General features: G+C 42.8%; 2 protein-coding genes across 3 annotated transcripts in view; one reads left to right on the top strand and one right to left on the bottom strand.

Annotated features, from left to right (window-relative positions):
* slc2a15a (solute carrier family 2 member 15a) overlaps positions 1–3,089 on the bottom strand; it is a 45,532-nt gene extending 42,443 nt beyond the window's left edge. The window contains exon 1 of one of the 2 annotated variants that reach the window (XM_044214984.1): positions 2,734–3,089. In XM_044214984.1, the coding sequence (XP_044070919.1) occupies positions 2,734–2,778 (45 nt within the window). In that variant the 5' untranslated portion in view covers positions 2,779–3,089. The remainder of the gene's footprint in view (positions 1–2,733) is intronic. The other variant, XM_044214985.1, reaches the window with a different exon arrangement.
* A 15,428-nt stretch (positions 3,090–18,517) lies between these two features.
* On the top strand, positions 18,518–19,913 carry LOC122884535. Its single transcript, XM_044214563.1, has 2 exons — positions 18,518–18,839; positions 19,135–19,913. The coding sequence occupies exons 1-2, from the start codon at positions 18,599–18,601 to the stop codon at positions 19,818–19,820; spliced, it is 927 nt and encodes a 308-aa protein (XP_044070498.1). The 5' UTR covers positions 18,518–18,598; the 3' UTR covers positions 19,821–19,913.
* Positions 19,914–20,230: the final 317 nt, after the last annotated feature.

Here is a 20,230-nt window from a genome sequence, read left to right on the forward strand (position 1 = left end):
AGACCCCATGATTCCAAAATCAGAAAGGGGGTTTCAGATGCAACAAGCACTTTGTTTGAAGCACACTGAGGCCCTTAGATTTCGATTATGAGCTCTCTGATGAGAAATCTCAGTGCTACTTTTCAGCTATCATGTTTGTTTAAATCCTGTGCTTATAGACATCTTTTAAGAGAAAATATCAGTTGTTCAGTGGAGGTCTTAATTTGCTTGTCTAAAATTTCTTGTTGGCATTGTTCACATTCCTCACTGCAACCAAACCAAAGGGCATGGCTAGCTGCCAATTCTGAAGGAGCTGAAAGGCAAAGACAAAAACCGTTTCCCCACAGTGAAGAAAGAAATATCCAGTTAAACTTTAAAATGTCAAAGTATAAACTGAGGGGAAAGCCTGCATTGGGAAAAATATGTGAATAAGGGCAAGAAAGGTGATGCAGGGCAGAGAAAGACTGGCCCAAATATTGAAAATGTATAACTAAGAGGCACATGACATGAAGTGACTAAAAGGAAATTATCAAGTTTATGGGAGGAAGGTACTCATGTTGATTACACGGGAAGTTATGAGAACACAGATATTCAAATGAACCTTGGTCCACTTTAAAATACTGTTGGACAGTAGCTCATCTCCATCCAGCTAACACTTTAGCATAGAATATGAATGAATAGCAGACTTCTGGTACATTTTTGCAACACTATTGAATGACAGCATGTCTCTATGCTAAAATGTTAATACACTATATGTAGATACTTTCTATACTAACATTTTAACATACACTTATGGCACATTGATTAGCACATCTAATACGCTTGAATTATAGTTTTCTATTATACACAAACTGCCATTGAAGATTACTTTTCATTTCACTTCAGAGCATCTGCAAGTTTGAATTTTCCAACATTTAATGTAATGCTAATGCTGCAGATATTAATTTACACACCATCATGCAGGAAATTTGATATTTAAGACTCCCATATCTGACTTGTCACCAGAACACAAAACAATGTCTCCTAACTAAAAGAGGACATTGTTTTTTCAGGCCAGTATCTCAATTATATCTAAACTGAACAATTCTGCACGTCATTATTTATGTTCAATACCAACATCCGGTGCAAATGGAGGAAGAAGTGTGTTTTTAAGTAGCAGTGCCAAATGTAAGGGTGAGGTCAGGGTGTTGGATGGGCGTGTAGTCTGTCAGAGTTTTCTGCCGGAGACCAGTTTTAGCATCCTGCACAGACCTGAAGTTAATGTTCACCTTTGTATTAAAGGAGCTGTCTCTCCTCTCTCCTTCTGTCACTTTCAGCAGGTATTTCTGCCTCCAGAGTTGCAGAGACTGGATCTGTGGTTGTGGGCCACCTGCTGCCCCCGTGTTCCTGCTCGACAACTGCTACTACAGTTGTTGTTATTGGCTCTGTTACTGATGCTGACATTATTTTTACTATAGCTGACATTCCTATTATTACTAATTTATTAATATTAACACTACAATTACTATTCTAGCCTACTATATATAAAAAAATTCTAGGTCTTTGCATTGTGCTTCCCTAACCTATCCCCTTTCAAACCCCCCTCCCTCTCTCAAAACCTCTCTCTCTCTCTCTCTCTCTCTCTCTCTCTCTGGATAGCCCACCATTGAGTCTGGTTCTGCTCGAGGTTTCTGCCTCTTAAAGGAAGTTTTTTCTTGCCACTGTGGCCAAGTGCTTGCTCATGGTGGGATTGGTTGGATCTCTGTAAATAATATTATAAAGAGTTCGGTCTAGACCTGCTCTATAGGAAAAGTGCAATGAGATAACTTCTGTTATGAACTGGCGCTTTATAAATAAAATTGAATTGAAGTGAACTGAATTAAACGGCCTACGGCGCACCAGACTCCATTGAGAAAAACAGTCATTTTACCTCACAGATCATCGTAAAACACACTTTATTCAAACTGGACAGGAACAAATTCGAGGTACTTGATTTATTATTTACATTTTATTAAAATAAAAATAAAAATACTTTACACTCCACCACATCTCAGAGGCAAAAATTGTACTTTTTACTCCACTACATTTGTCTGACAGCTTTATTTATCCCTTCCTGTCCAGTGAAAACCATGTAACTCCAAATCTGGGTAATGTGAATGTTTTTGATAAACTGAAGAAGGATTACATGTTATTTTATGGGCCGAGAAAATTCTCCTACTTCTTGAGATAAATAAACTCTTTAAACTCTCTTCACAGAGCGGAAAACAGGCTGCTTTTCTGAGTTCATGAAAAGGTGACTTTTTAGAGATACGTGGTTCTCACAGGACAGCGACGCTACAAACATGATCATGTTATAGAATATGATGCATTGCTGCAGGTTAAACTACCCAACAGTATATAAAGCAGTTAAAATGAGCTCGACCTGAAACATCTGCAGCAGTAAAATGCAACACACACATGAATGCAGCAGGAATATGAATCCAGAAACATCAGATATAATAAAACACTGACAGGAGAGTTTTACTACACAGGGACGACTCTCACTTGTAGTGGAGCATTTTCATAATGTGGTATTGTTACTTTTGCTTAAGTAATGGATCTGAATACTTCCAACACTTCAAATATCTCATTCGCTCTTATTTAGAGCAGCCACGGATCTATTTTGTCCCAAGTACGGGGCTACAAGTTTGACAGTCGGAACTGTCTAAAACAATACGGATCAGTCAGCTGGCGGCCCTGGCTCTGACCTGATTCATGCAGTCAGTCTGAACTTACCGATGTGACTTTCCCCGACGATGGAATTAAAACCTCCTCAGCCATTTAAGAAATCTGTCTCCTAGTCCCAAACAGCAAACAGCAAACAGCACAAGGGGTTCTCTTTACACTGCAGAGGCTCTCATGGCTGTAGTAGCAGACGTGATCACACAGGGTCCGGGCCAGTTCATGTGCCGTGTGCCGCGTGCCAGGCCTCTCCTCCGCCCGGCAGCAGCGCACAGGCCCCGATAACAAGCCCACAGTGTCATCACATGACGGAGAGCAGCGTGACGGACTGGAAGAAAAGCCTGCTGGAAGCAATTAACTCTAAGTGCATTTACAGAGGAGGAAGCAAGAGGGAGGACAGGAGAGGAGGGGAGGAAAGGAGGAGAGGAGAGAGGAAACAAGAGAGAGGAAAGGAGAGGAGGAGAGGAAAGGAGAGGAGGAGAGGAAAGGAGGAGAGGAGAGAGGAAACAAGAGAGAGGAGAGGAGGAGACAAGAGAGAGGAGACAAGAGGAGAGGAGAGGAGGAGATAAAAGAGTGGAGGAGGCGATAAGAGAGAGGAGAGGAGGAAACAAGAAGGAGAGGAGTGGAGAGGAGAGGAGGAGGACACAAGAGAGAGGAGAGGAGAGGAGGAGACAATAGGAGAGAAGAGGAGAGGAGGAGACAAGAGAGACAAGAGGAGGAGAGGAGAGGAGAGGAGGAGGAAACAAGGATTTGACGGTTACAGTTTGATGCACAAAAATCAATCAATAGAACTTTATTTGTATAGCACCGTTAATATGGGTCAGTGCAGTTCAAAGTGCTTTACAGATGACTGACAAGATGGCAAAGACGTCAACATTTCTGTAGCTGCCAACTCCGCAGGCTAGTGAATAATGCAGAATATTAAGTTCTTCTTCTTGTTTAATTCCCATAACTAACAGGTGGAAGAGGCTTCAATTGTGTTTAGCTGACTTGCTATATTAATGGTAATGTTAAAGGTAGAACTGCAGTTGTAGTGGTAACGTTAGCCGTAGTCAGTCAGATTATTAGACAATGACTTGGGCTAGTCTGCAGGCAATGTTAGCTGCTTAATGCTACCGCTAATTTAGTTTCTCATTGAATGATGCCAATGCGCTCCTGACTCCGGCCTGAAATGTTGCTGTTACGGTGGAGTCTAACGTTGCACTGCATTTGGTACTGTGCGTTTGCAATAAACCAACTGCACTTTTCTGTCGAAGCAATGTTCAAGGGGGACTACAGCAATGCTGCAATATCAAGGAAAGAAGAAGTACATCAAACTAAACAGAGCCTCACATATAGCATTTCTCATGGAGGGTAATGTTAATGTTTTTGCCTCATATAAACATGCATCACATGCTCATTGTCAAACAAAAGTTTGAGTTCTTAAATGTATTCCTTCATTCATTGTCTTGATAATATCACATTAGCCTTGGTCCAATTGATACAAGCTTTGGGGAAAGTTCATGAGGGACTTTTCTGGTGGAAAAGTCCAAGTCCATGTTTACAAATATTAATCTGCATAATGCAGTAGTTAGTGTAAGTAAAGCAAAAAGTAGTAGCAGTGACATTAGTCTCCTTTGCCAAGCGTTTCTGTTTAGTGTTGACGTCAAATTCATCTGTAGCAGCAGTGAATTATAAATCTAGGCCAATGATCAACTCATCAAATCCTCCTTAACTGCTCTGTATAGTTACCAGAGTGGCCACTGGCTAGCTAACTGAAAAGGGCTTGAAGACGGCTATCTTTAACCTCCTTTACACCTGGCATTAAAGTGCATTTTGGGTGATTGGATTGCAGTCAGACAGTGCTTGACCACATGGAGGTGGTCAGGGACGCATTGAACACAAGTGTAAATGCAATTGCGTTGTCAATCTACATACAACAACTACATGGGTGGAAATATGTACCGGTTGCAGTCTTCAGCAAATAAAATCAAAAGTTTGACGCGCATACAGGCAGTTAAAGAGGTTTTTTTGGTGAACAGTGAACTAAACGTTTCTGTTTGTGAATGTAAACTCACGCACTGTTGAGTTAAACTCAATATAAACTACTAAAATAACAGAACGGAGTACACGTTATGAAGAAAGGTAGCCTGCTTTTTTGTAATTGCTCAATCACATCCCTGGATACCACAGACTCCTTGAAGTGCCTATCCACTGGAGACTGGGGTTCACCTCTTCTGACTGCAGTCTTGTGTTCGTGTATTCTTATTTTCTGTTGTCTGTTTGTCTTGCCAATGTATTGGAGTTTGTGAAACACAATGTGAAACACAAAAACATTGATTGCATTATCACGTGCTGAACTGATCCTGCAAGGGAAAAAGCCAACTGTGCCATCCAAGGTTTCTGTCAGAGTATGACTTATCCATCAAAATGTGATGTACGGAGTAGTTATATTTTTGTTTATTGTTATCTTGCAGTCATGTCGCAGCCTTCAGGAGTACTCCAGCCCAGACCAGCGGAGGCAGCCCTACATCCTGGCAGTTGGGACGACAAGAAACAACATCCATGAGTACTACATTGCATTGGATGGTGAGCGCCTTCCCTGCAAGGCCAAGTCTTCCGTGTCAGCCTTTGTTGAACTTTTCAAAGCACATTATGTGTTATATTCTATGACCAGGCCTTAAATGGCATGTACACATTTGTGCAGACCACCATCTACAACACTGACGTTGGTCTTTCTCACGAAACTGAAACGAAACAAGTAAAACTGATTTTAAATAAATAAATAATAAAACTCAAGTTTTCAAGAATCTAATGTGTAGACTGATGTTGGGCCTCACCACATGTGGAGAACAAAGAGTTGGAAAAGGCAAAGACTTGAATGAAAAACAAAGGCCAAACAGTAAAATAGCACCAAATCTCCACCAGCCGTTAAGTCGCACTTGTGTGCTAGATTGAAGCTTGAATCCAAACACTTAACAATGAACTTTTATTATTTTCCTAGGAAGGTCTTAACTCGCTGGACGAGTGACAGACAGCTTTGTGTTTGCTGAGACACTTTTTGGATCCCGATTGTTATACTCCACATAACAATCTTTGCCTGCAGAAGAGACAAGGATTTACCGTTTTCTTCACGGAGAGAAGGACAGCCACTGAGCCCTGCTTTCTCCACACTAAAGTCGACTGCTGCATCCCTCCGCTGCCACCGACCGAACAGTTTCGCTGTTGGACCCGCTGACAGCGCGGACCCTGCCACGTCAGCATCCGAATCGGAGAGAACGCTGTCGGACAATCGAAACAGACTGACGTGTTAAATCGCTATCAAGAGCGATCTCAAATGTGTCTGGGCAGAGATAGATTCTAGAGCTGTGTGTTATTTCATCTAAGCTTCATTGCTGTGAACATTGCTGTGCATTATTGTGGAAAGTAACAGACTGCCGTGTCCTGTTTCTGTTGTGTGTTTTCGTGCACGTTCCATTGTGTATCGGTACCACGCTGCTGGGCCGTTTAACTGTGTTTGTTTTGTAGCCACTGTGGAAGCTAATAACTGTGCTTTATCAGACCAAACATGGCTGTTGAATGAAAGTTTACTGCGGAGTTCCTGTGTGATAAAGGGACAGTATTGTGCTCTGCCACTGCATCTGAGATTCCTTGTGTCTTACTCTGTGTGCTTTCCTTTCTCTTTCCTCTCCACTAACACACACACCTTTCCACGTACATTTCCACGCCTACACACATATCTAACAACCCAGATAGCGTGGTAGCATAACTAGCAACGCTCCACGACATCTTGAGGACAACTAATTTTATTAATATTCATGAATATCTTGCTAATAACCAAACCTGGCCTAGCTGAATCTCAACACTGTTAATTCCTGAAGTGTTGATGATTCACCCCGAAAGTGTTGAAAGTGAAAGTGAGAAAAATTAAAAAGACAGGAGTATGTGATTATTGTGTGTTTGAAATGCTGAAACATTTCAAACACACAATAATCACATAAAATGCTGAAACTACAAGGGTGTCCATCAGTGCACGTGGCACCCAGGACACCTAGGCCGGAGGTCGATGATCGACTTTGTTGTCGTATCATCTGACCTCCGCCGCGCGTGTCTTGGACACTCGGGTGAAGAGAGGGGCGGAGCTGTCAACCGATCACCACCTGGTGGTGAGTTGGATCCTCTGGCGGGGAGGAAGCCGGACAGACTTGGCAGGCCCAAGCGTATCGTGAGGGTCTGCTGGGAGCGTCTGGCGGAGCCCTCTGTCAGCAGGGTCTACAACTCACACCTCCGGGAGAGCTTCTCCCAGATCCCGGGGGAGGTTGGGGACATAGTCCGAGTGGACCGAGTGGACCATGTTTTCCACCTCCATTGTCGATGCGGCGGCTCGTAGCTGTGGTCGCAAGGTTTCTGGTGCCTGTCGCGGCAGCAATCCCCGAACACGGTGGTGGGCGCCGAAGTAAGGGATGCCGTCAGGCTGAAGAAGGAGTCCTATCGGGCCTTGTTGGCTCGTGGGACTCCCGAGGCAGCTGACAGGTACCGGCAGGCTAAGCGTGCTGCAGCCCGTGCGGTCACAGAGGCAAAAACTCAGGACTGGGAGAGGTTCGGAGAGGCCATGGAGGAGGACTATCGGTCGGCCTCAAAGAAATTCTGGCAAACCGTCCGACGGCTCAGGAGGGGGAAGCAGTGCTTCACCAACACCTTGTGCGGTGCGGGTGGAGAGCTGTTGACCTCGACTGGGGATGTTGTCGGACGGTGGAAGGAATACTTTGAGGATCTCCTCAATCCCGCTGTCACGTCTTCCGAAGAGGAAGCGGAGGCTGGGGGGACGGAGGCGGACTCATCCATCACCCTGGCCGAAGTCACTGAGGTTGTTGGCAAGCTCCTTGGTGGCAAGGCTTCGGGGGTGGATGAGATCCGTCCTGAGTATCTTAAGTCTCTGGATGTTGTAGGACTGTCTTGGCTGACACGTCTCTGCAACATCGCGTGGCGGATCTGGGACAGTGCCTCTGGACTGGCAGACCGGGGTGGTGGTCCCTCTGTATAAGAAGGGGACCGGAGGGTGTGTTCCAATCACAGAGGGATCACACTTCTCAGCCTCCCGGTAAGGTCTATTCCAGGGTACTGGAGAGGAGAATTCGTCCGATAGTCGAACCTCGGATTCAGGAGGAGCAGAGTGGTTTTCGTCCCGGTCGTGGAACACTGGACCAGCTCTATACTCTCCATCGGGTGCTCGAGGGTTCATGGGAGTTTGCCCAACCAGTCCACATGTGCTTTGTGGATCTGGAGAAGGCATTCGACCGTGTGCCCCGGGCGCTTTGTGGGGAGTGCTCTGGGAGTATGGGGTCCGGGGCCCTTTGCTAAGGGCTGTCCGGTCCCTGTATAACCGGAGCAGGAGCTGTGTTCGCATTGCCGGCAGTAAGTCAGACCTGTTCCCGGTACATGTTGGACTCCGCCAGGGCTGCCCTTTGTCACCGGTTCTGTTCATAATTTATATGGACAGAATTTCTAGGCGCAGTCAGGGGCCGGAGGGTGTCCGGTTTGGGAACCACAGGATCTCATCTCTGCTGTTTGCAGATGATGTCGTTCTGATGGCTTCTTCAAACCGGGACCTGCAGCATGCACTGGGACGGTTTGCAGCCGAGTGTGAAGCAGCTGGGATGAGAATCAGCTCTTCCAAATCTGAGGCCATGGTTCTTGACCGGAAAAAGGTGGTTTGCTCTCTTCGCGTGGGTGGGGAGTCCTTGCCCCAAGTGGAGGAGTTTAAGTATCTTGGGGTCTTGTTCACGAGTGAGGGACGGATGGAGCGTGAGATTGACAGGCGGATCGGTGCAGCGTCTGCAGTGATGCGGGCGCTGTATCGGACCGTTGTGGTAAAGAAGGAGCTGAGTCGAAAGACAAAGCTCGATTTACCGGTCAATCTACGCTCCTGCCCTCACCTATGGTCATGAGCTTTGGGTAGTGACCGAAAGGACAAGATCGCGGATACAAGCGCCGAAATGGGCTTCCTCCGCCGAGTGGCTGGGCGCTCCCCTTAGAGATAGGGTGAGGAGCTCAGTCACACGGGGGGAGCTCGGAGTAGAGCCGCTGCTCCTCCACGTCGAGAGGAGCCAGCTGAGGTGGCTAGGGCATCTGATCCGGATGCCTCCTGGACGCCTCCCTCGGGAGGTGTTCTGGGCATGTCCCACCGGGAGGCGGCCCCGGGGAAGACCCAGGACACGCTGGAGGGACTATGTCTCGGCTGGCCTGGGAACGCCTCGGGATCCCCCCGGAGGAGCTGGAGGAAGTGTCTGGGGCGAAGGAAGTCTGGGAGTCCCTGCTTAGACTGCTGCCCCCGCGACCCGGCCCCGGATAAGCGGAAGAAGATGGATGGATGGATGGATGGATGGATGAAATGCTGAAACTGTCACAAATTACCAGTGAGAGTACATTTTCAATCTCAAAGTGTTAAAAAATCAGCTCTGCAAAGTGCTACTAAAGCACTGACTTGGAGTAAATTTTTATTCAATGAGGGTTCCAGGGTTACGCTGTAGGTGTTGGAAAGTGTTGAAACCGTGTCAAAAAGTACCAGTTACAGAGTACATTTGCACTCTCATAGTGTTCAAAACTATATATTTGGAGTATATTTTACACTTTTGACAGTGTTCAGTGAGCACCGAACTCAGGTCACAAGTGATCTACTTAACAGTGTACAGTAATTTTCCTTGGATAACCTTCTATGTAATGTAACATAAAGGCAAATTTATTTTCTGTAGCTGTTGACATAACGTGGCTCTTATATGCGTAGATGCGTGACTACGTTTTGTTTACTATCACGTACGATGCTTCATTTTCTCCACGTGTTCTGCCTCTTCATGCCAACTAGCTGAAATTATGTTTGAAGAGAGTTTGAATTTGATATGTTTGAATAACGCCAGGCAACTGTAATTTAATATTTCATGGTTCTCTAATGACCGATACAAACTTTGGTTAGAAACTGAACAAGACAATGACCAACATGCGAGATGTAAGCTTTGCAAAAAGAGCTTCGATATTAGCAATATGGGGGAGGCAGCCCTCCCAAGTTATGCTAAGGGAACGAAGCACATGCAACATGAGAAGACTGTGAGAGATGGCTAACCAGTACAGGTGTTTTTCAACTCTACGAAAACCACGGCGAGACCAGCAAGTGGACCAGGGTCTGCCTCCGACCAGAGCACGGTTGCTACAGCAACGCAAAGCACTGTAAATGTAATACCAGCACCCATTGCTACCATGACTTCGGCCGCTGAGATATTTTGGTATGGCCCGTGAGGTGTGTGTGTGTTTATAGTCAAATGTATTAAGAATACACAATACAATCAGTTCAGTTTTCCCTGATGCTTGAAAGCCTGTTCCAGACTTTGTTACAAGTGCTTGTGGACACAAACTGATTTCAGACACTCCTTGCAGTCTGTCAGGGCCAAAACCTCACTTCTTTCCCCCCCATAGTACAGTATACTCATACTGTAAACTTTTGCACATTCCCATGTAAATATTTTGCACATTGCACAAACTATTATTTAAATAACATATATTGTACATATTCTTTATTATATTAAATTTATACATTATATTCTATTCTATTTTATTGTCATTTTTATATTTTATATTTATGATTCTTGACCTGCAGTACTTGCTTTATCTTTCTTTATATTTCTACTATGCTTATTGTTTTGCACCAAAATACCAAAGCAAATTCCTTGTATGTGTAAACCTACTTGGCAATAAAGCTGATTCGGATGCTGATATATGATATGAGGACAGTGGCAGTAACCTGGATGTAACGTAACATAACGTTACCCCTCAATAGAATACACTAAGTCGAAATTTCTTCTTGCAGCAGACGATAAATACACATTATGTATACAACATGTAATGCATGCATGAGCTCGCTCTTATGAAAAGCAGAGGAAAACAGGACAAAACTGAGTTTTAAGGATTTTTTACACCAACTAGCCTATCCTAATTCAACATATTGGATACAGTAGCAAATGATAGACCAGATAAACTAACAAGGCAGCTGGCTATTTTGCTAGCTTGCAATCACTAACTAATGTTAGTGTTAAGGTTGTTTTAAATAATTATTTGAGTGTTCTCTTATATTAGTCAATATTACATTTGGGGTAATGACACTGAACTTTTGCCTCGAGTTTATTCTAATGCATTCTTATTAATTATACTGCAGGGGAGAACAGGGTAAGATGAACACCTGTTTCATCAGTACCTGGTGGGGCTCTTTGCAAATGTGAGTATATATGTAAAGGTACATTTGCACTTAATAAATTAATACTTTGTACTGTATAATACAGTTCTGTTCATGTACTTATAGGTTGTGAATGGTCATGGAAATTTTATTATGGGTCTTTGAAAAGTCATGGAAAAGTTTTGAAATGTGCATGAAAATGCATGGAAACCCTGGAACTACATAATAATATGAATTATTAAAAATTATGCAAAAAGTTGCCTTAATTTTTTAAGTAGTTTTTTTAAGCATGATATTTTTATCAGGAGGAGGAAACAAGAGGAGAGGAGGAAACAAGAGAGGAGGAGAAAAGAGTGGGATCAGATTCAGACTCCAAATTAGTACACGGTAACATGTCCAGTTGGCTTCACTGACCACCACTTTGTCAGCAAAGACTTGATCATTTCGCCAGGTGAAAGGGTTAAGTTAAAACTTTGCAACTCAAACCAAAACAATCTAGATGGATGAATAGCACTACAGGTAAGTGGAAAAATATGTAATTTTGATTTTGGGGTGAACTGTCCCTTTAAGTAAACTTTTGATTGCCAGACATTCATTTCTTTAGAAATGCTATTAACCACTTACATGGAGCCTAATATTCCGATTATAATGGGTTTAAAAGCCCAAACAGAAAAAAAAAATGCTCCATATAAACTCCTCAATCAGAATAAAAAGGCCCAAACTGATTAAAATTCGGTCACAGAGGGGTAGTACAAATCTTTTCATAAACTGATCAAAAGAAAAATTGTAACATGTAAACGATTTAACCTGATTACTGTCTGGCTGTGTTCTTTCTGCGCATGGCCTCCGTCGTGACATAAATGCGTGTGGACATACACTTCTCCACTTCCAAAACATGGCAGCTTCCAAGCTTAACTGGACCTCTTTGGAGAGTCTGTTTTAACACAAACTGAAAGAACTGAACATTATTGGACTCCAAGACGATAGGAAAATTAGAAACGCTGACATATTCAAACAAGTCCATGAAACAATGAACCAATTTTCCATTTTAAGAAATCATTAATCTCATATCTTGCAGGGGGTGGGGGTTCCTCAGCATAGCTCATTAGATGCCACTCAGATTCAATCAATTGTGAGAACAAATATTGTAACATCTTGTAAAATAAAAGGAAAACACTGGCAGCTTTTGTCATCCACTACAGCCTCCTGGACAAAATCTTTGTAGCCATCTGATGGAGGGAGGATAGGAATGTGTGTGAAGTCTATCAGCATGATTTGTGGGGTAAAATGCACTGCCTCGAATCCTCTGGTGATTTTTGATGCTTCCTCTTCATTTGGCATCCAGAACACACACAAAACATATATGTGCACTTTTTTTACGGTACTTTTGTGAATGCCTAATTGATTGGAGACAAGGCGGTATTCTGCATGGCTACCAAGTCTGTACAAAACAATTCCGACACGCATAATAAAGGAGATGGGAGTTCTGACGGTGACTTCATCTGGAGCCATAATGCAAGTCCACACAACTTTGTGAATGATTGGCTCATAATCCGAACATTTTGCTTCCATTCAAGATGGGAACATTTCAAAAGTACAACTCTCTACTACCAATCTGCTGCAGACCTTATCCACTGATTTCCAGTCTTAGGAGGAGCAGTAAGGTTACGCGTCGCAATGTACCATCCCCATAAAGGCCTTCTTTTGCTCATCTTCTCTACTTTGTTGCTTCCAGTAGGAGTAAGCAGGCGTTGTTATCGTGGTGTTGCTTGATTAAGAGTAACACTGAGCTGAACAGACGATAGATATCCACCTCCATCTGATCAAACACATGCCAGGTAGTCTTTGAGGAAGATAGATGCATGAGTATTAATCACTTTTGATGTCACACAGCTGTTCCAATTAAATGTATGCATTTAAATATCAGGCCGTATTAGATCACATCCCATGTAAACAATTGACCCAAAATGGAATGTCTTCAAGCGGAATGATTTCAATCAGGATGAAAAAAAGGTCTGCATGTAACAGACCAGCTAGTGTTTACTGAGGTCAAGGATCAGAATACCACTGCACAGACATTATTAAGTGTCCAATGCAGTTTAACACGCAGACTCACAATCAAACACTCCCCTAGCAATCGTAGTGATCATGTGCTAATAATTGTGGTTGCAGTTGACAGAAGCAGGGCAGTGTTTTCTGTGACTGATCATTGGGTAACAATCACCCGCCTAGCATTACACATTTCTTAATCCTATTACTTTATCTCTACTGCTGCTGCAAGAAAGGCTGCTTTGGATCAGAATACATCTTCTACCACTGCACAGAGATAATTAATCGTCAAATACAGTTTAGCACACAGACTCTCACAATCTAACACTCCCCCAGTAATCGTAGTGATCATGTGCTAATAATTGTGGTTGCAGTTGACAGAAGCAGGGCAGTGTTTTCTGTGACTGATCATTGGGTAACAATCACCCGCCCAGCATTACACATTTCTTAATCCTATGACTGTACCTCCACTGCTGCTGCATGAAAGGCTACTTTTGTTCAGAAAATCCTGCCCTTTGGCAATATCATTCTCTCTATTAGCCTACAATTCATCACACGACACTCAGTTATTATTACAGAACTAGAAATGTATAAATTCCACCAGCTGGCCTGAGACCTGAAATACTGTATTTCACAAGTGGATACAAACACTGTCAGGCCTGATTGGTGGAGTGCTGCAGAGATGGTTGTTCTTCTGGAAGGTTCTCCTCTCTCCACAGAGAAACGCTGGAGCTCTGTCAGAGTGAGCATCGGGTTCTTGGTCACCTCCCTGACTAAGGCCCTTCTCCCCCGATCGCTCAGTTTGTCCGGGCGGCCAGCTCTAGGAAGAGTCCTAGTGGTTCTAAACTTCTTCCATTTACGGATGATGGGGGCCACTGTGCTCATTGGGACCTTCAATGCTGCAGAAATGTTTCTGTATCCTTCCCCAGATCTGTGCCTCCATACAATCTGTATGTCTTGGAGGTCTACAGACAATTCCTTGGACTTTATGGTTTGGTTTGTGCTCTGACATGCACTGTTAACTGTATAGACAGGTGTGAGCCTTTCCAAATCATGTCCAGTCAACTGAGTTTACCACAGGTGGACTCCAGTCAAGTTGTAGAAACATATCAAGTATGTTCAGTGGAAACAGGAAGCACCTGAGCTCAATTTTGAGTGTCACGGCAAAGGTTGTGAATACTTATGTACATGTGAATTTTTTTGTTTTTATTTTTAATAAACTTGCAAAAATTTCAAATAAACTTATTTCACATTGTAATTACAGGCTATTGTTTGTAGAATTTTGAGGAAAATAATGAATTTAATCCATTTTGGAATAAAGCTGTAACAAAATGTGGAAAAAGTGAAGCGCTGTGAATACTTTCCGGATGCACTGTAATATCAATTTCCATTTTTACGAAGACAATACTCAGATCTACCTAAGCTGTGACCCTGAACAATTATCAGCACACTGTCAACCTGCTGGACTGCCTTCATGACATCCACAAGTAGATGACACAAAGTTTCCGCAGCTAAATGCTGATAAGACAGAGATATTGATCATGGGTCAAGATTGCACAAATACTCAAATGTCAAAGAGTCATGGTTCTCTGTCCCATTCAATAACTCAGCATTGCAGAAATCTTGGTGTTATTTTTGATCAAAACCTCAGTTTAGACAAACATGTCAAATCAATGGTTCAATCCTTATTTTAATCATCTCAGAAATGTACTTCCTGGTGTTTCTTGTTTGTCCTCTCTCTGAGGATTTCCTCCCGATAGGAAGTCTCATCGTTAGAAATCCAGCCGATGATGGTGGTGTCATCCACAAACTTCACAACAGAGTTGTCTTCATGTCGGGGGCTGCAATCACAGGTGTACAGCGTGAACAGGAGGGGGCTGAGAACATAGCCCTGGGGGGCTCCGGTGTTCTGCACTGAGTGCAGCCGGCAGTGCAAAGAAGGTGCGCCAAAAAACACATACTACAGTACTGAATGACCAACCTATCAGGTTGGACAACAAGAAGAAGTTAAAGGTCTGGTGCTGTAGAGTTTTCTAGTAAACAAACAAAAGTTCTGTTTATGATCAGCGTCACTCACCAAAACACAATGTGTATCCTTGAGGTCTAACAAACTTTGTGGCCCTCTCATAAAACATTTGCAAAGCTGTTTTTGGAATATTTTAAATCCTGCATTGTTTACATCCATGTTTACTTGCTAGCAGTCTTGTTCACTTTTTGTTGGCACATTGCTACATTTCGTCCTTGTGCGTGTGCGCGATACAAACAAAATGGAGATCCACTAGCAGTCAACGACTCCACAGGGTACCTTTAAACCTGTATCCTTCCGTCAACGAGAGTGAGAGAGAGAGAATACCCATTATGCAATTCTAGTGCCTTTCTTGGATTGTTGTAGGTATATATCCAGACAGGAAGCATAGGGTGAAATTTTATTGTATTCCTTATCTATTCATTATTTATTATTCATTTTCTGTTCCATACATATCTCTGCTGTTGTGAGACTGAAATTTCCCCTCTGGGATAAGTAAAGAGCTACCTTACTCTATCACTTCCAGTCCAGATCCTGGGATCATGTGTGAGTGTGTGTGTGTGTGTGTGTGTGTGTGGTGACCTTACTTGTCCTTTATTCATTCCACACCCTCCTCCTTCCCATGAGTTTAGCTCCAGGTTAATCATTAGTAGTAGACAGATTGAATTGAAAGCAGTGTGGCTCTCATTAAGCTAACACGCTCAAACTGCATCCTACCATCATACCAACTTTCATTGAGTCATACTTGTTCTTAATCAGAGCTAAATATTAGTTAATGGGAAAGGTGACAACATGAGGATCAAAATACAGAGTTACATAGAATGTCTTTTCATATTGATAAATTTTTACTGCTGTTTGAAAACTACAAGACAACAGTGGATTTTCTTCTTCGGAAAGGCGACCAGCTTCTGTTTCCATCGACAGACATCGACAAACCTCTGCTTTCTCCTCCACTGCTGTGCACGAGGAATAAATCAGAAACGTGTCTTTTTGCTGACGAGCATAAGACAGCCAAGACAGTGACTTTAAAATTTGGCATTGAAAACAAAACCGGAACTGAAAAAGGAAATATTTGTATTCGAAAAAGTTGTATTGGCACTGAAACAAGTATTGGCACTGAAAAAAAGTTTCACTGAAAAATATAACACAGACATTAAATTTTATTTTGATATTATTTGCATTCTGATGTGTTTTTCAATGACAATGTTATGATTTTTTACTTTAGTTACTATTTCCCCAGCTGTTTTTTCAGCTGATTTTCAGTTTCAACATTCTGTCACTATTTTGGCGTGGATAGAGAACATCACTTCCTGAACCAGCCATCCTCTCGTCTGCTCTGAAGCCTCTTCAGTGCAAACCTGCGGCAATGGCCTCCACGAGTTCACCAGGAACTCTCAAACAGCAAGTAAGTCTGTTTCTCTCTGCTGTTGTTTTCACACATAGAACCGAGTTGGTTAAAATTAACTTTTGGCTGATGTTATGCTGGTCTGGCAGAGGTCCGCTGGAACAAGCACTAACGTTAGCTAATAGGGACAGCTAGCTAACTTAAGGCTTTATGTAAACAAACAACGGCAGTGAGAAACAGATAATTGTGGTTTCGGTTTGGGAGTTCCAGGTGAACTTGTGAAAGCCATCACCGTAGGTGTCAGAGGATTACTGCGGCCATGTCAGTAGATTACTGACTAGTGGATCTCTCTCTCTCTCTCTCTCTCTCTCTCTCTCTCTCTCTCTCTCTCATAACTTCTCTCTCTCTCTCTCTCAAAACCTAACACGGCAGCGGCAGATGGCCGCCCACCATTGAGTCTGGTTCTGTCCAAGGTTTCTGCCTCTTAAAGGAAGTTTTTCCTTGCCACTGTGGACAAATGCTTGCTCATGGTGGGATTTGTTGGGTCTCTGTAATTAATATTATAAAGAGTACAGTCTAGGACTGCTCTATAGGAAAAGTGCAATGAGATAACTTCTGTTATGAATTGGCGCTATATAAATAAAATTGAACTGAATTGAAATAATGTACATTTCCAAATAAGCATAATGTACATGTACATCACTTTATTTTAATAAATTAACAATATATACAACAACAATATAATCATACTCTTGTCAAGACTTTGTTGATCTAAAGTGTTATTATCCTATTTCACTCACTGGGGGTGTATACACAGTATGTGTGTAATATCTCAACCAAGCGGTATTTTGTCGTAATATACAAGCGCCAAAAGATGGTAGCAGCTACATTTGAAACAGTATGGGAACTGTACAAGTCACTGGATTTTCCATAACACAGTCCTGCAAATGTTTCACAATTAAAGCCTTGTTATGAAATTAAGGGATTTTGTCAACTGAAACGCTAGAGTACTTTTTAAACAGATACAGGGCTAACAATAACACGGCTTTACACTTTCAAATAGCGTGCAGATGATATGCCAAAGTCCAATTTTCCATGCATATGATACATCAATCCTTCCCATTGACTTCTATGGAGAGCAGATGCGTCCAAATGCCACGCATCACCTTGAACAGTCATGACATCACCAGCGGCGAGGCAACGTGAGCGATCAGTGTGCCTGTGCTAGCCCCTGCAGTTGAGGATGTCACAGATATGCCAGGCCTCACCAGCCTGTAATCCCCCACACCTGCTCCCAATTACACTCCTGCTACCCATTAGCTCCAATCACAGCTAGTACAAAAGCACACCACTCACCTCAGTCAGTGTCTGACCTCGTTTGAATCTAGGACTCTCTATCACGCAGTATCTTACCTATTTCCTGTGTCTCCAGTGTTTCCCTTGTCTGCCTCCAGTGATCTCTCTCCATACCCGCTATATGCAGCTGTCATCTCAATAAAACCCCTTCTGTCTCCATCTCGGTGTCCCTTGCCTGTCTATTTCCATAACACAGGACCTCCGAAGACGATTTAAATGAGGCATTTAAACTGTGATTATTTAGTCAATATGCGAAAACAATGCAGAAAAATAGTTTTAAGGTGACGTGACATGAGTCTTGACATGAGATAACCGTTTTGCAATTGCATTTGCTAGATGTTATTACATTATTTACCGATCTTTTGTAGTGCTAGCTTGAAGTGAAGTTACTGCAAAAAGGTTAGCTCGCATAGTAGGTAAGCATTAAAGTTACTAATTAGCATGTTTTTATGTGTTCGCTATGAGGTTTTCAGTGATGTTAGGTTGATGTTATTACAAAAATTCTTGTGACATTCAGTCTGACATGTTTGGTATCTTTGGAAAGCTTGGGATCTTGACTAGAATGTAAAATAAAGTTCTATTGGCTGGCTGCATTTGATCCCACATGAGGAACAAACATTACATGTTTATAGCCTGTACACTGGCTATCAATAGGAGTGGAAAGTCTGAATTATCAAACTGTGTAAAATTGTGTAACGTGTGCATGGATGTGTGTGCCTGTGTCTTTCAGAGGAGGCCGGAGGCCCTGGAAGGCTCCCCTTCCATTCCCTGGTGAAGCATGACCATAAAGGTTGCTGGACTGCCCGAAGGCCTTACCCTCAAGAAGCCATCCTTTTATAGAGTATGGGGGCGTGACGTCACGGCTCTAGCGCCGCGATGGCTGATGGGAAAAATCGCCATATTGTGAGGCCACCTGTTCTGAAGCGCCGACGAAGTTTTAGTCATGGGAAGAACCTGCTGTGTTGTTGGATGTAATGTCCGTTCACACGATCGACGTGGGAGAAAAATAGACAACGGTCTTTCTTTTTATTGTTTTCCGGCCTGGAAACAAAATGAAGGAAGTTATGTGTCTGATGTAACAAAGTGGAGACGGATGGCCTGGATATTCGCCATAAGACGTATGGACATACATTTCGCAGACATCCCAGTATCATTTAAAGTGTGTTCCAGGCATTTTCATTCAGGTAAGTGTATAAACCTCACTTAGCAAATGATTGTGTTCTCATTTTGTTCTGTTACCGAGAGGAGTAGTCATAGGTTCCTCTACATTTTGTAACTAAGCACTATTCTGTCGACATTGCGGCAAAGTGAGCAAGCTAAGTTAGGCTAGTTCAAATGAAGCACATCTTCATATTAAATAAATAAAAATAAATAATTACATTATAACATAATATGTAGTATTGTATAACATTACATATAGTATTTCCACTGTTGATTGCAATAATTAGTTTCAATGTGGATATTTTTGTCTTCCCAAAGGTAAACCAGCATATGAGATGGACGATTCTCATCCAGACCGGGCTCCAACCCTGCACCTGGGTCACTCTGAAGTCACGGCCACAGTGTCAGACCAGCATGGCCGCAGACAACATAGACACCGCTTGAGAGAATCTGAGGGAGGAGGCCAAAGTGAACAAAACAACATGAATGAAGATGAGAGAGATGGAGTCCTAGAACATGCAGAAGCTGCAGAAGAAGAGGAATATGTGGATCAAGCAGAGGCAGGAGCTGTGGAAGAGGAGGAATATAGTGAACAGACAGAAACAGACCAACCAGCAGCTAAGAGACTTAGAGTAGAATGCCAGTTCTGTGAGCAAAGCAGTGCAGAACTAACCCGTGTTTTGCAGGAAAATAGGGAGCTTAGGTCTGAGTTGAACAAGTTAAAGATGGATGAAGAATTTTTCAGAGATAATACAGAGAAGGTACGATATTATACAGGGCTTCCATATTTTGCAATTTTGTTGTCAATGTTTGCTACTGTTAAGCCCTTCCTGCCAGTTTCAAAGAAGCTGTCACAATTTCAAATGGTTTTACTTGCACTCATTCGTCTAAGGCTCAATCTTCCAATCCAGTATCTTTCACACATATTTAATGTGTCACGTAGAACTCTTTCTGCTACCTTTGCCGACACCATCGATGTGCTGTATGCACGCCTTTCTCCCTAGTTGTACTGGCCTGAGAGACACTGTTTACAAGCCACAATGCCACATCAATTTTTGGAAGCTTTTGGAAAGTGTGTTGCGATTATTCTCGACTGTTTTGAAATTCGTACAGAGAGGCCGTCAAATTTAATGGCGCGCGCACAATCCCTTTCCCACTACAAAGGTACACACACAATGAAATACTTGATCGGAATTACACCCCAAGGCCTAATTTCATTTATTTCAAAGGGATGGGGGGGACGGGCATCTGACAAGCACATAACTGAAAATTGTGGACTTCTTAACAAACTGTTGCCTGGCGATTTAGTGTTAGCGGACTGAGGCTTTGATATTAAAGACAGTGTGGGAATGATGTGCGTGGAAGTTAAAACTCCTGCATTCACTAAAAGCAGATGTCAACTCGATGCTAAGGA

This window comes from Siniperca chuatsi, linkage group LG11 (genome assembly GCF_020085105.1).
Source record: "Siniperca chuatsi isolate FFG_IHB_CAS linkage group LG11, ASM2008510v1, whole genome shotgun sequence".
Lineage (NCBI taxonomy): Eukaryota > Metazoa > Chordata > Actinopteri > Centrarchiformes > Sinipercidae > Siniperca > Siniperca chuatsi.

Coding starts and splice junctions, on each gene's coding strand:
- LOC122884535 (XM_044214563.1), top strand. CDS start 18,599: ATGGGAAGAACCTGCTGTGTTGTTGGATGTAATGTCCGTTCACACGAT. Junction 18,840..19,134: donor TTCCAGGCATTTTCATTCAG/GTAAGTGTATAA, acceptor GTCTTCCCAAAG/GTAAACCAGCATATGAGATG.